A 15,998-nucleotide genomic window follows, 5' to 3' on the forward strand; every position below is an offset into this window, starting at 1 on the left:
TTAGCTGTAGATAATGCGTGTAAAAGAAATCTTATCAATGGTTGTTGGATAACACCGAATGGTGGATAACACCAAATGTTGGATAACACCAAATGGTGGATAACACCAAATGTTGGATAACACCAAATGGTGGATAACACCAAATATAATCTATGGTGGTGTTGTGCCAAGGCCTGTACCACAATATGTTTAGTTTGTTAGACAATTGATCAACGGGGATGTAGCTCAGTGGTAGAGCGTCCGCTTCGCATGCGGAAGGTCTGGTGTTCGATCCCCCACATCTCCATAGTTTTGAATTTTTCTACACATTGTAGCTTTTTTCTACACACTAAATTAATACATTACACAAGTAGACGGCGGCTGAACTGTAAGGGAAAGATCCAAGATCCCTTCGTGCTCATGTAACTTGTACAGTGTAACAGTACTATGATGAGGGGTATAATGGGATAAACCCCAAAAGTGCAGCCGATTTGCACATCCGCACAGAAGACATGTCATAGGATAAACAGAAAAGATCCTATTTTATTTGGGAAGAGATTAATTGTGACCGTCTGCTCTTTGTAGGTGATCAGTCTGGTTCTGAAGCAGGGTCTTGTACAACCAGTGAATTGTGTTCCCTATCTGATCGCACTCAGCTCCGACACCGACTCCAACAATCGAAACAAGTCACACGAACAGTTGGTGGAGATTGACACTAAATATCCAGGTTTCGTTCACCAGAAAGCATCCCAAGGCTTAAGTCTGGCCTTCGCCCTGCATAAAGCTTTGAGCCCAACCTACGAGCTCATTCGAGGCTACAGAATTGAGTATGATGGTCAGCCCCCACACCAAACTTGCCATATTGAAGCGTGCTGTGCGGCACTCTACTCGCTGATAAGAACCCAGAGAAACAACCGGAGAGCTCTAGTGAAGCCACTTCTTGCAATGTTTGATAGCGCAGATCAGTTTTCACTTCGTGAATTGCTCTTCTTTGCCGACAATTTGGCATCTTTCAAGTATTTAATGCAGGACGAGGTCTTTTTCATCATTCACATTATTGACATCCAATTGTCCATTAGCGGAGCGAATATTTTGTCAGAGTTCAAAAACATGTTCTATCCTGAAAGAAGGATTTACCAACAGCAACAGCAACAACTACTGCAACAACAGCAGCAAAGTGCAATGAATGATCAGCAACCAGCTGATAACAACATACAGCAACCGCAAGGTCATCAGTTCCAGGAGCAACAGACGTCGTCAATGATCTCACACCCAAACCAGTTACAGCAATCTCAGTTAGCAAATGGAGTAAGTGGTAGTTTTTACAATTCTAATATGTCCAATATTAATATATACGGCCAGCCCCAAACCAACAACCAAATGATAAACAACCCTCAAATGATGCAGCATGAAACTAACAATATGTACCATCACCACCACCAAGGAGCAATTATGGGCTCCACTACGAACCCACACCAGTCGATGTACGGTGGGAACCCCCAAAATTGTGACAACAATATGTACATGCACAATCAGAACCAACAGCAGCAATACATGACCATGGGTGACCAGGGTTATTATATCAACTCCCATGATATAATGTACGCCCAGCAAACACCAGGTCTGGCCACCCCTGGACCTGCCAGCCAGCAAGACCTCAATGCTCTCCAGTCCCTGGCAGCAAACCCCCAGTTGGGGTCTTACGGCAACAACAGCATTGCTGGTCCTCAAATGAACAGTGGCGACTTGTATCAAATGCAATACAATCAACAGATGCAACAGCAGCAGCAAATGACAACTATGCAACAGAATCAGAGCTCTAGCGCTATGATGAATGTAAATACAATACATCACAGACCTCAAGGCTCAAATTACAACGGAGGAGAACTTTTAGCCTTGCTATCAACGTCACCCACCCACACAAATAGCCAAACACCTCAACTTAATAACATACAGCAAGGACAACAGGTTTCGCTGGATCCAAATCCGCACCAAACGCCAGGTGCTGCAAATCATGTTGCACCAACATCTCAGAGCAGTCCAGCGTCTGCCAGTGGTAAACAGAAGCAACATAAACAGAGTAAACAACATAAACAGCAGCAGCAACAACTTGCACCCCAGACAGAGTACAACCCTAATGAAGATGACGACTTGGAAAATGAAAGTTCCCTTTTTGGTAAGTCGGTCAATTTGAAAATTTGTTCACGCTAGACGCGGTTGGATTTTTAAACGTCCAACATGTGATAAACACACTTTTTGTGATCTAAACCTGAGAGCGCAAGATAGAGAACTTCGGTCATTGTCTGTATTCTATTTAAGATCTACCATAGCGCTCAATCTTTTCGGGGTGCCGTGAAAATTCGCCGAAAAGGAGATGTTAACCAATCAGATTTGAGAACGCGCAAATTTTATTGTGAGAGTAGCAAGTTCGGCCGTGATATTTTGTTTGGTTGTGATAGATTCATATCAAGTACCATAGGCCGCTGAGGCATGGCCGTGGCCCGCGAGGCATGGCCAAATGCTTTAACTATAGCTGCGAAGCTGTAAGCTGAGTGAAGCTATATTGCTGTGCTCTTGGTTTTTTACAATTCAAAGAATTTGAATTGTATTGGGGCGCTGTCTGTTTTACGACTCGAAGAGGAGTATTGGAGAAGTCCTTTTTTTACAACTCGAAGAGGAGAATTGGAGAAGTCCTTTTTTTAATCAATTTTATTGGAGTGATTTTTGAAGCGGGAAATGAAACGCGTGAAAAAATTTGGAGTGATTTTGGTGCTGAACAAAAGTGAGGAGCGGAGCGAAAAGAGAGTGGTTTTGTTCATACCGCTGTTTTTGAGAGAGCGAAAAATTGATGTGTGAAAAAATTTTCTCTGAGCGAGCGAATTTTTTTGTTCACGTGCGGCATTTTGAAGCGGTTTTTTTCCAATTTTTTTGGTTAAGAGGTTTGGTTATGATTTTCTTTTATTTTTAGGCTGGTGTTGGTAGCGGATTGAAGGTTTCTGGAAATTTATATGAATTTTATTCTAATTCGTATGTTTTTCATGTATTTTGCTGATTTTTGGGCTAATTTTTGCGATTTTTTGACTTTTGTGTTGTTTTACTGCCTCAAATGGGTATTGAAAAGACCCCTTTTACTTGAGAAATTTTCGTTAACAAATAGTTGCACCTTTGTGGATATGAAGCAATTTTTTGTTGAGAAATATGACCAAAAAAAGCGAAAATTGGAACAATTTTTAAATTTTTGCAATTTTTTCTTTATCGGTTCTTTAGATACATTTCTTAGCCTATTATGACTAGCCTATTTTATTGCGATACCCTATTTGCTGAAAAGAATTTGTCTTTGGGTTTTTGTGCTTGTGTATTCTTAAAAAATTCATTAACTTTTTCCAGTTTTTTTAGTCAAAGTTGTTTGGAAGAGCTTATTTTTTCATGAACTGGCATCAAGTATTTTTAAAACTTCTCATGAGTGGTTTTAGTAGGTACTAGTTATGTTCATGAAGTAATTTTGACAGAGATGGATATTTCGGGGTCTTGATTGACGACAAATTTTGAAAAGATTTTTCATCATATTCTAATAGGCTTGATTTTCTTGTTCTTGTTTTATGGTTTTGTTTCAATATAATCCTAAATTAGTGGAGGCACGTTTTGTCTGATGAGTAGTTGAATGGCATTTAAATGGATTTCCACTTCGATTCGTTTCCGGAATTCTTCCGGCTATGTATTTTAAGATCTGTTCACACATTTTCATGATTTTTGAAGTCAAATTGGAGTAGTGATTTTGGTCACGCCGAAACAGGAAGTGGAGCCAAAAAGCGAGTGGTTTTGCGGCGTGAAATTTTTTCGCTCCAAATTTAAAGTAGAGTGAGAAAACGGTGTTTGAACAAAGAATCGCTTTCTCGCGAGTGGTTTTTTGTTCACATGCGGCAATTTCACTTTGATTTTTACTGTTTTTTTTATTTTTTTGGATTGGTTTTTTTTTCTGAATGGTTTTCCCAATCCATTCATAGTCCGTTCTGGTCTAGTTATCTGTTTAGTCAATGAAAATTTTTTGAATTGTACGTCAGGACTTGTCCTGCTATGTTTTTTTTTTTGTTTCGTCGTCTGACGCCTTTTTTTCGTTTTACATTTGTTCACACAGCAAAGCTGAAAAAGTCAAATTTTCCGAATGACTTCTTCCTCTCACGAACGGCATTTGCGCGCTTGACGTCACTTCTCACTCGCTTTGGCAAAAGTTTTTAGGTTATTTGCGTGATTAGATTTTGATCATACGTGACTTACCTCACTCAATAAAATGACTTTTGCAGTTTAAAACTTAAGTTTAATTTGAATTTGTTTAAGGTCAAAGAAAATCATTTGTGCAGTAAAGGTCCCTAATAAGAGGCTTTTGCGGAATGAATTTTAACAAGCTTTATTAATTTATCGCTGCATAATGTTTTTTACCTAGTTTTTTGAGCGGCGTCGATTTTTTTTTCAATTTAGATCTGAATCTGTTTCTATCTCTATTATACGGCACGCAGGTCTATTCTTTCGCAGCTATTCCAGCAATCTGCCGGCTATGTCTTCATGTTTAAGCGACTTAGATAATTGCGCGTCCCACTTATGTTTGCTTACTGCAATTATCTCATGCAATTAGTTCTTCTAATTTTCCTTTTAACTTTTTCGGCTAATTTTCACGTCGGCTAATATTCCGGACACCCTTTTCGGGATTAAATAAGATTGGACTGAAGATTTCAAAGCAATAGTCAGCCATTGTGAAATTCAAGATAGACATTGTTAATGGAACTTGTTACAGCGCGATACCCTGAAGAAGATGAACCTCTGATAGAATTGATGAAGCAGTCCCATGCCTGCATTCTCCTCTGTCTAATCAAACAACACCTGAAGACGGTCTACGCTGTCACAGACTCCAAGTTTCAAAACTATTCACCCAACGAGGCAGCCAAGGTACAGTTATTACCTAATAGCTTTCATCCACAAGTATTTGTGCTCTACCCGAATTGAATTTTCAAAGCTCCGATTTACTGTTTGCTATCGAACAAAACATTAGTAGTCGTGTGTGTACTTTATGCAAAATTTGTGCCTGACTGATTTGACTTTTCGAGCGACTTCTCCAAGCTTGACATCTTGATTTTTGCGTAATCTAAACTACTATACTGAATGATAAAAGTAAGCTAGCGCACCCTAGTTTTCTGAAGTAAAAGTTTGACACTATATTACTCTTAAAGTCATATTTTGAAAACATTTTTTACAATATTGATCGCCTACACGAGTCTTCTCGTCTACCTATGAAATGCAGATAAAACTCAACGTTTACTAAAACAGAAATCGATTAATGTAAAGTCGATGAACTCCATCCATCTCTTACAGTGAAAGCAAAGTTGTTAGTTGTTACATCGATACAATCAAAATTTATTCACATCGTTTCTCTCTATAAATTATTAATAGCGGCGTCCTCAATTCCAGGCGGCTATTATAGCGCTCCTAAATTTTTTACAATTCAAAGAATTTGAATTGTATTGGGGCGCTGTCTGTTTTACGACTCGAAGAGGAGTATTGGAGAAGTCCTTTTTTTACAACTCGAAGAGGAGAATTGGAGAAGTCCTTTTTTAAATCAATTTTATTGGAGTGATTTCTGAAGCGGGAAAAGAACCGCGTGAAAAAATTTTGAGTGATTTTGGTGCTGAACAAAAGTGAAAAGTGGAGCGAAAAGAGAGTGGTTTTTGTTCACACCGCTGTTTTTGAGAGAGCGAGAAATTGATGTGTGAAAAATTTTTTTCTAAGCGAGCGAAAATTTTTTGTTCACGTGCGGCTTTTCAAAGCAGTTTTTTTTGCAACTTTTGATGGCTATGAGGTTTGATTATGATGTTGTATTAGTTTTAGGCTTGTTTTGATAGGAATTGAAGGTTTCAAGTAGTTAATTTAAGTTTAATGCTAATTTGCAGGTTTTTGATCAGTTTTGCTTTTTTTAGACAAAATTTAATGATTTTTTAATGTTTTTTTTGTTTAATAGCCTCCCTCATCTTCTCAGCCGGCTATTATAGCGCTCCTATTTTTTTACTTCGTCGAATAAAAAAATGTTTCGCTTTACCTCATTTTGCCGCCTTTTCAACATTTTGCGTGAAATCTTTTTGACTTCTCTAGGCTAGTTTCTCTCTTCTCTCATTCTGCTAAAAGTGATTTTGAACATCAGTTGCTCAGCAAAGCAATTCAAAATGAACAGTCAGTATAAAAAATTGAAGTCAGAAATAGAAACGGGATAAACCCATAAAGCCCAATTTTAGATGCCCGCTATTTGAACGTCGGTCCTATAAGTATTAGTTACCTCTCTCTAATGCTTATTGTTATTGATAGTAGCCCCTGTAGCCTCTCTCTAAGAAACAGAAGTATTTCAATCCCAGTCATGCTTATTGGAATCAACGGCGGCTATTTTCCGGCAATCTGCCGGGTATGTTTTTTGTTTTAATGCTTTAAGAGGGATTTGAATAGAAGCTTATTACTTAAGGAATATTCAGATACCAATTCACTAAAATTTTAGTGGTATAAATCATTTTTTTCTTAGGAAAATTGACAGAAAAATTGAGAAATTTTAAACCATTTTTCTTTTTTTGCAGTTTTTCTTCTTTTTTAAATCTTAGACAAGTTTCTTAGCCTATTGTGACTTGCCACTTGTTTTGCGAGCTTTTCTTTGATTTAATTGCAAAGGAACTTTACTCGGATTTGTGTTTCCTTTTGCTATTGAAAAAACTCATTAAGTTTTTCTAGTTTGTTATAGCTGCGAAGCTGTAAGCTGAGCGTAGCTATATTGAGGTGCTCTTGGTTTTTTTTTGTTTCGTCGTCTGACGCTCTTTTTGCGTTTTACATTTGTTCACACCTCAAAGCTGAAAAGTCAAATTTTCTGAATGACTTCTTCCTCTCACTAACTGCTTTTGCGCGCGTGACGTCATTTCTCTCTCTCTAGCAAAAGTTTTTTTTTGCGTGATTAGATTTTGATCTCGACTTACCTCACTCAATAAAAATGACTTTTGCACTTTAAAATTTAAGTTTATTTTGAATTAATTCAAGGTCAAAGGAACTTATGTGTAATAAGGGTCCGAAATGAAAAGGCTTCTGCGCAATAAGGAATTTTAACAAGCATTATTAATTTATCGTTCAATTTTTTTTACATAGCTTTTTGAGCGGCGTCGATAACTTTTTCAACTTATATCTGTATCTGTTTCTATCTCTATAATACGGCACGCAATTCTATTCTTTCGCAGCTATTCCGGCAATCTGCCGGCTATGTTTCAATTTGTTTTTGAATGCCGTTTCTATTCTTCCTTAAATTTTGTATGGCATTTGTGGAGGTTCAGGGTTCACAATAGTTGTTCTAGTTGTTTAGTCATAAGTTTGGCCAATTTTCTCTTTCGAGTCGTTTCCGGAATTCTTCCGGCTATTTTTTTAAAGATCTGTTCGCACATTTCCGTGATTTTTGAAGTCAAATTGGAGTAGTGATTTTGGTCACGCCGAAACAGGAAATGGAGCGAAAAAGCGAGCGGTTTTGCGGCATGAATTTTTTTTGCTCCAAATTTAAAGTAGAGTGAGAAAACGGTGTTTGAGCAAAAATTCGGTTTCTCGGTAGTGATTTTTTGTTCACATGCGGCAATTTGACTCTGATTTTTACTGTTTTTTCGCTTTTTTGGATCGGATTTTTTTCTAAATGGTTTTTCCAATGCATTCACAGCTCATTCTAGGCCTAGCTTTTTGTTTGAATTAAATTTTCATTTCTGGCTAGTGCTTTTTTGGTTGATTTTCTGTTATTTTATTTTTTTTATCTGACTTTTTTTAAAAATTGGTTTTCTCAATTCACTCAGTCCATTCTAGGTCTTATTTTTCTGTTTAGTCAATGAAAATATTTTGATTTGTACATCAGGACTTGCCCTGCTATGTTTTTTTACTTTGTCTAACAAAGTTTTGTTTCGTCTTACCCTGACTTCTTGGAATTGACTTTTTCAATGGCTTACCTCACTCAAAAAAATGACTTCTGAACTCACTTATGGAAATTTAAATTGTTAAAGGTCAATAGTTTGCTTCTAAGTAGTGCCAAACATGTATGCCCTAATTCTTGATTATTAGAGTCTTGAGTTTTTGATTGTGAATATTAATTTTGGGATCTTCTCTGTTTGTGCCCCCAGTACGTTATGTGCCCTCCAGTTACAGAGCACGTGCCATTACATAGTAAGTCATCATGTAAAAAATACTGCACGTGCATCTGAGGGGTGGAAATAATATCCGCCCACTAAGCTGAGGGGGCACAAACGGAAGAGATCCTAATTTTGAAAAAGCCTATTAGGGATTTCTCCCTATTGAGCTTATGTGTCTCATAAAAATGACAGTCCAAAGCTAACCCAAAAAGTCTAGTGGTCTATTAAAGGACTGGTGGTCGATCTGTCTATCTAATCTCTTAAGTTGTTTCAATTCATGGAAGGCCCCAAGCGTCTATCGCGGCTATTTTTCGGCAATCAGCCGGCCTTGTTATTACAAGTAAAAACTTAGCCATAGTTGACCAAACCTGAAAACAGCACATCTTGGGTCAACTTTTTTAACTGTGAAATATGGATGGAATTCAACTTTACAATGGAATTTCCGGTAACTGAACGTTGCGTTTTATCTGAAATTTGTAGACGAGAGGACTAGTGTAGAGGGATCAATGTTGTAAAAATTGTTTTAAAATTTGGTTTTATCTTGGAGTAAGAGTGTTAAAAATTGAATTTTTACTTCTTTACTAAGTTAATTACTGTACTCAATTGTCGACAGTTTTCTGAAATAATTATAAGCGCGCGCGGTAATTGGTATTTCTAATTGAAACAAGGGCAGTATTATAAGCTCCAAAACACCATTTTAAGCCCCTCATTTTATCATAGATTTAGGCAGTCAAGCTAAAACTGAACCCCTGGCCCTGTCATTTGATTGCATTGGTCCATCGACAGTAATTGCTTTTAAACGAAGCCTTTAGCAATTAATAATTCTCAGTGAAATTTGAAGCAATTATTAAAGTCTTGTTAATTTTTTTAATTGCCGCCGTCAGCTTCTCAACGGCTATTATTTAGCCGCCCTCCTTTTTTTTTAGTTCGCTTTACCTTTTGATCACGTTTTTCGTTTTAAATAAGTCATAATTTTTACCTTTGACTTCTGACTTACTTCACTCACTGTTTCAACTGAATGGATTTTAAATTCTTTCATGCATTGAATTACGCAATATAGTGAAAAAGTGACTTTGAACGCAATACGTTCATAGTCAAACGAGCAAAATCAAAAGAGACGGGTTAAACCGATAAAGCCCGGTCATTAAGTCATTGTGAATTAGGTCATCAAAGTTCATTAGAGTGTTTGCTAGCTGATATTGGTATAAAGCTTATTAGCTTTCAGTTTATAGGCTGCATTAATTATAGTTTTAGAATCTAACTGATACTGCACGCTGAATTAGAACACTTTTTGACACTGAAAAAAAAAACAGAAAAAAATTCAGTAAATTTGTCTCTTCTTTTTTCTTAGTAGAAGCAGCAATAAGTTGCAATTAGAAGCAGCAACATCTGAGCAATTTATAGGAAAATTTTTTTTGGTCTGTTTCTTATAATATCTTTTTGAGACTGCAGATCTACGAATCAGTTTCGGCTGTTTTCTGGTAATATGCCAGCTATGTTCTTCTTGGAATTTTGATAACTTTTGTACACTATTGATTTTTTTTTTCATTGTTATCCGTCATTAAACTAAAATGAGCGAGACACTTGAGAACGGGCCATCAAGTAATTGTACAAGTTATTTTTAAGATACTGAATGAATGCTTGACACAATTTATTATGATTAATAGCCGCCCTCATCTTCTCAGCCGGCTATTATAGCGCTCCTATTTTTTATTTTTTACTTCGTCGAATAAAAAAATGTTTCGCTTTACCTCATTTTGCCGCCTTTTCAACATTTTGCGTGAAATCTTTTTGACTTCTCTAGGCTAGTTTCTCTCTTCTCTCATTCTGCTAAAAGTGATTTTGAACATCAGTTGCTCAGCAAAGCAATTCAAAATGAACAGAGTTAGTACAAAAATGGATGTCAGAAATAGAAACGGGATAAACCCATAAAGCCCAATTTTAGATGCCCGCTATTTGAACGTCGTTCCTATAAGTCTTATTTACCATCTCTAATGCTTATTGTTATGTTATTGATAGTAGCCCCTGTAGCCGTAGTCTCTCTCTAAGAAATAGAAGTATGTTCAACTACGAAATGCCATCAAAATAAATCGGACTTAGAAAAATGTTTTTGTGCAAAAATCTTTTTTTTTCAATATCTTCTGTTATTTCAATCCCAATCATGCTTATTGGAATCAACGGCGGCTATTTTCCGGCAATCTGCCGGGTATGTTTTCAATTTGGCAAGTTTTTTTTTACTCAACGGCTTTTAGTCCCCCTCCCCTCCTCGCATTCATCCAATAGGAGCAGTCTCCTTATTATGCTAACCAAAGCCAGCTCCTTCCCTCGTCTCTAGACTGATAGCTTATAATCTGACAAGTTCTTTCGATCATTCAGTTTTTTGTTTCATCGTTTTTTGGCTGACCGGCCAATTTTTGTACGTGTCGTCTTAAGAAATGCGACAAACTGGTAAAGCTCGTGAGTATTAAGTTGTTCAGCAGTTCTTGCACAAAATGGCACGAATTCTAACACTAATTTTACGTTCAAGGTTTGTAAGGTGCTCGTTTGCAATGAAGGCTGTTGAAAAAGCAGTTGAAATTTTCAAATGTTTGGAGATGAATATTATAGGTTCCCTGTGGAACAGGAACCAATATTTGGTGGAGGAGAAACTTGCTCTTTGCTCTCTCTTTTTTGATAGCCCCGAAGCTATAGTGAGACCATTATTAGTCTCGCAGTGGTTTTATATACAATCCAAAGATTTGGCCTCCATTTCCATGATAAAATTTCACCTTTTATTTGATTCACTGCAATAAAAAATGTTCGATCTTTTTGCGCACTGAGACAAAATGTGACTTTGCTTTCCAAGGTCGCATGTGCCTCCTAGTCAATACGGACGGTCTCATGCACTTTACAGAAGCTCTTTGTTACAGAAGCTATGTATAAATTTATCAAGTCTCGAGGTACTCAATGAAAATGAAGTGATAGAGGAATACAATTACATAACTTTTGAGCGCCGATCCTTTAATGTGGCTCTCTGTGTTTTAGGTGTACGAGAAAGCTTTAGGCAGGAAAAGTGGCATTAAGTTTGAGCCCAGCATTGTCATCAATTATATCCAATTTGGAGGGCATCAGAGTCCAGTTGTGGATCCACAGCAGAGGATAGCAGTAGTCAGACACTACTTGGAGGTAAGATTTCGCCCCACTTTTTTACAAATTAGATTTGGCAAACTTTGAAGGCTGAAGTATTCTGTACTTCTGAATTTCTTATTGTGACCTTTTTAATTTTAAATGGATGCAGAATCGTGGAGTTACATAAGCTGAATTGAAAATTAGATTTTGTATGCAATATTGATTCTAAGTCTTAATTTCAGTTCAAAGATCTGATCATGCAATTGGATGCATGTGATGAGGATGAGAATGGAGACCCGATTGCTAGACCTCTCTACTACCTGAACCAGAGCAAGTACAATGCCTCAGCCACTGTCAACCTCAACACTCCGCACAGCAATCCACATGGCGGAGGAAGCAGTGGAAACCACAACAATAACAACGAGGACGATCCCCACCATCAGCAGAACAGCGACCAGCAGATACTTAAAAACGCCTCATTTATGGTTAGTGAACTAAATTATGCAAGTTTTAGAAAAATATTCACAACGTAAAGGTAACCCAGGTTGAGGTTCCAGACCGCAGTGATCTCTGATCAGACTGAACAACTCAGACTGAAATCAGAGCCTTCTCCAGACTTCTGTGAGCTCGAACCGATTTCCAGACCCTGTAATTTTGGTCTGAAAGCAGAGCGTGTGCGTTTGACTTGAGGTCTTTTCCGTCTGGGGCTTCAACCTGGGAAAGCTGTATCTTCACAGTTAATTTCATTCAACCGCGTAACTGAAAGCCGCAGCTCTATTATCGAATTGAACCCCCGCTTGTCTCTCTGAAAGGTGCGCCAAAATTGGCGTAACATCACTTAGTTTATATCCTTTACCTAGTGAATTTAGTTACCCCCAAGCAGGCTGCAATAGATTCGAGCTCCCACTGGTAGTTTGAGAGCAATTCGCTCGACGTTAGTCGGTTATGTTTAGATCAATTTATAAACTTTATGGCATGTGGCTTCGTTTCAGGAGCGTATGCAAAAGAAGAGCAAGAAAGGCCGCAAAAGTGCGAAGAAGACGCCTGTGAAGAAAAAGGGCCGAAGGAGCCGAGTTATAATACACAGTGACTCTGAGGACGACTCGCACGATGACGAAGATAGCGACCCCGACTTCAGCTGATCACGCGAATATTCTTAGTGGTAGTTACATAAGTAGTTACGTATATGTATTACGTAATATAGAAGCAATATAATTGCATTCAGTTGGATCACAGTTCATTAATAAAGATATATGACGTGATTCCATTAAAGCGAATTAAACTACCAAATTTTAATCCGTCAATTAAGCAGTTGATGATTGTCGATTGAGATCCTGCCAACAACAGTCGGGTCTCAATTCCTAAAAAGTGTGAAGAATGTTCCAATATGTCCTCGTTCATTTTGTTACCCTAGTTTGCAAGGTTATAAACTCGTGTACTCTCCCAGCTAACTCGGCTGATTATTTAAACCTCGGCAGATAATCAAAATGAGAATTTGACTATTTATTATGAGAGAGTTAACTCGTGTTATCTATCTATTTTTGTTTCATTTTAATGTTTCATTATGTTCTATGCATTTCTTCTTGAATAGACGTAGTTACTTGAGTAATACAAGATACAGTTTGTTACCTTATTTCAATTTTAGAAATTATTCTTGTTCAAAACCATCTTTTTCCTTCACCTTGAAGATCCCCCACAATAAGGTCTACTAGTTTGTCCCTCAGGTAAAACAAAATGAGAAGAGTCTACTGCGTTGGGTATATTTTGCGAGGCCGCTGTAGAGTTTCAGTCAGAATAGGGCTCTCAAGTTAGGAAAGGCGACACCATTTGTTTAATAGCTGTAAGCTGAGCTTAGCTATTTTGTGCCTGACTTAGTTTTGTTTTCGCTTCCTCATGTGATGCTCCTTTGTTCGTATGCACCATTTTGTACGCCTCAAAATACCATTTTGGTTAACCTTTTTATGTCAAGGTCATTTCAGGTTTTTTAAAAATCTTGTCATTGTCAATAAGTACCTTGCAATAGAGATAAGCAATTTAGATTCTCGTGGAAACTGTTAAATTTGAAAAATTTGATGGTTATAGATTGTGACAATGTCGATGCCTCTTAGGGGGGGGGGGGGGGGGGCTCGGTGGTGCTCGGTTGGGGGCGTCGACTTGCCTTCTTTCTTGTCTTTCTAGTCTGTTCTTTGATGTTTCGCTAAAAAGCTTAGTCGATTACCTTTATTACATTGTTTCCACGTGCCTTTTGGTTCCAAATTCTTGTGTTCCGAATAAATATTTTCAAGTTTACACTGATTATGACTTTTTTGCGGTAAATGTTTAGCGGCAACGTATGAAGATTATCGATGTTGATAACAGATTGCATCGGCAACCCCAATTCAGCTGTTCTAATATTTCTATCTATAATTTGCAATGCATGGTCATTGAAGTTCAACTGGCTGCTTATATCCAAAGTGAAAACCTTGTTTATTTACATTTATGTTTCATTCTGTAAACCCCTCTCAGGTCTTTCGTTCCAAACTTTTGTTTTTTCACTAGATTTCATTGCCAACTAGAACAAATCTATAAATTTGTCGTTTACACTACAGAGTTGTTTTTATAGCTGCGAAGCTGTAAGCTGAGCGTAGCTATATTGCTGTGCTCTTGTTTTTTTTTGTTTCGTCGTCTGACGCTTCATTTTCGTTTTACATTTGTTCTAGAACATTCTGTCTCGTCACTGCTTAAATGGCTTTTTCGCGCTTGATTTCACGCTTTCTGCGTGACCTAAATTGCGGTTATTCAGAAACAGAATCTGTTCCTAAAACAATTTTGATTGTAAGAAAACAGATTGTATGGTCCGACAGCCGAGTGGTTAAGGCGACCGGCTGTTAATCCGGAGATCGCCTGTTCGAGACGCGACATGGAAACTTTTTTTGCAGCCAAAAACAACCTCATTTGAAATAAACTTGTAAGTTTTATAGGCAGCGGCGATAACTATTATCAACTCACTTCTGTATCTTTTTCCATCTGTATTTTACGGCACGCAAGTCAATTTCGCAGCTATTCCGGCAATCTGCCGGCTATGTTAGTTGACTATGAAGTCTATAGAGAAAACAAAAGCTCGGAAAGTATAACGACATGAAGGGTTTACAGACTGAAACAAATTGACAACATGGAACAATTTTTTAAATCTGTTAATGTCTGTACGGCCGTGCAAATCTCAGCTGTTGTTTACAAACTGCGGGCGATTTTTGCATTTTATTGGTAATTGAATTGTTCTGTCAATATGAGCATATAATATTCTTAAGTCTGCTGTTTACTATTTTTTCAAAATTTTTGATTGCTTTCTAGCGGAGTTTGAAGCAATTATTAATTGCTCTCAAACGAAGTTTGTAGCAATTATAATAGTCCTGTCGGTCTTTTTTAATGCGATTTTTCGCTTGACCGGTTTTTCGTCTGACGCCTTTGACTTTTCGTCCTCCAAAACGGGAAAAACAGGCAGCCCCCAGCGGGCATTAAGAGGTCTTAGATCCTTTCAGCTCACTAGTCCTCAAGTATGCGATTCACGGAAACTGTTTTGGAGACTTACACTTATGGTGTGAAGGGCGGTTCTTAGAGGTTGACCTCAATTAATCTAAAGCTAGCTTCACTTAACCCTGGCTAGCTACTGACAAAGCCAACCGCTCGCCGGTCGTTTGAGAGCAATTCGCCTGACGGTAGTCGGTTATGTTTGTATACGTGTTGGTCTTTTATGCAAAAATTATGCATGACTATGTTTGCGCTTTTGTTCTCGAAGATTTTTGAACTTCTCAACTGACTGTTTCCCGCTTCTCCTCGCCAGTTTTGAGTCATCTCAACTGCGCTCGCTGCTACGTTAAGTTTGTTGGCAAAGTAAAAGCTATGGTAGCTTGAAACAGGAGCTAATAGTCCAGTAGGTAAGGCTATAAAAATACGATTGCGGATGTTGCGGGTTCAAAGTGCACCGTGGTCGGATGTTTTTGACCCCATAAACAAATTAGCCCTGAATTAAAGCTGCAGTCCCTGAATTAAATTGACACGCTTGATCGTGAGAAATTTGTCAGACTTTAGTTGGTTAATGTTTCAAATTTGCCTCGCATTGGGTCGCCAGCACAAAAAAAAGTTGCTTTCAGCGTACAGATTTAATGTTTTAATGTTTTGTAGTTTTTCGATTGATTCGTTCAAGTTTATCTTAATAAATTTGCATCAAATTTTTCAAAAGCATCCGCCACCAAAATTCTTCAATTAGTTTTTGCATGGTTTTGTTTCGTTTTATGATCAGAAAAGTTGTATTATTTTGTATTGCTTTTATTGTATAGGATTCGATTTGGTAGCCTGTGCTGTTTCGGTCGTTAACACCTAAACTGCTGGAACAAACGTTTTTAAATGCGCATTTTTCTAATTTTAATGCCTACTGGAGTAATTGTTTTTGAAGGAACTTGAAACAGTTATTGTAGTGTGCTTTGCGCAACATTTTTGCTGGAGTTTGATTTTTAAGTGAATTTTTGCATTTGATTATTAGTTTTTCATGATATAAAATGATCTCTCAGTCAAAATTTCATGCAGCTAAGCTCAATTGGAAATTCAGTGCTAAAAATAAAATGAAAAGAGCGCCAAAATTGTTCATATTTTCAACTAAGAGAATGTGGTCTATTATAAACTTGCATCATTTGAAGTCCATTAGTGAGCTTATACCCCTCGGTGAATCCCGGTGGAAGCAAGCTACAACAGAATCCA

At 37.6% G+C, this 15,998-nt stretch overlaps 1 protein-coding gene and 1 non-coding gene across 2 annotated transcripts in view; both read left to right on the forward strand.

Annotated features, from left to right (window-relative positions):
* The window catches only part of LOC142341487 (nipped-B-like protein scc-2), a 95,046-nt gene extending 82,118 nt beyond the window's left edge, over window positions 1-12,928 (forward strand). Inside the window, exons 16-20 of the mRNA XM_075392455.1 lie at window positions 565-2,155; window positions 4,769-4,920; window positions 11,181-11,321; window positions 11,507-11,749; window positions 12,257-12,928. Of these exons, the coding sequence (XP_075248570.1) occupies window positions 565-2,155; window positions 4,769-4,920; window positions 11,181-11,321; window positions 11,507-11,749; window positions 12,257-12,406 (2,277 nt within the window). The 3' untranslated portion in view covers window positions 12,407-12,928. The remainder of the gene's footprint in view (window positions 1-564; window positions 2,156-4,768; window positions 4,921-11,180; window positions 11,322-11,506; window positions 11,750-12,256) is intronic.
* Trnaa-cgc (transfer RNA alanine (anticodon CGC)) lies at window positions 215-286 on the forward strand. The gene has a single exon. It is a non-coding gene; the product is annotated as a tRNA-Ala (tRNA).
* Window positions 12,929-15,998: the final 3,070 nt, after the last annotated feature.

This window comes from Convolutriloba macropyga, chromosome 6 (genome assembly GCF_964194025.1).
Source record: "Convolutriloba macropyga chromosome 6, txConMacr16.3, whole genome shotgun sequence".
NCBI lineage: Eukaryota > Metazoa > Xenacoelomorpha > Acoela > Convolutidae > Convolutriloba > Convolutriloba macropyga.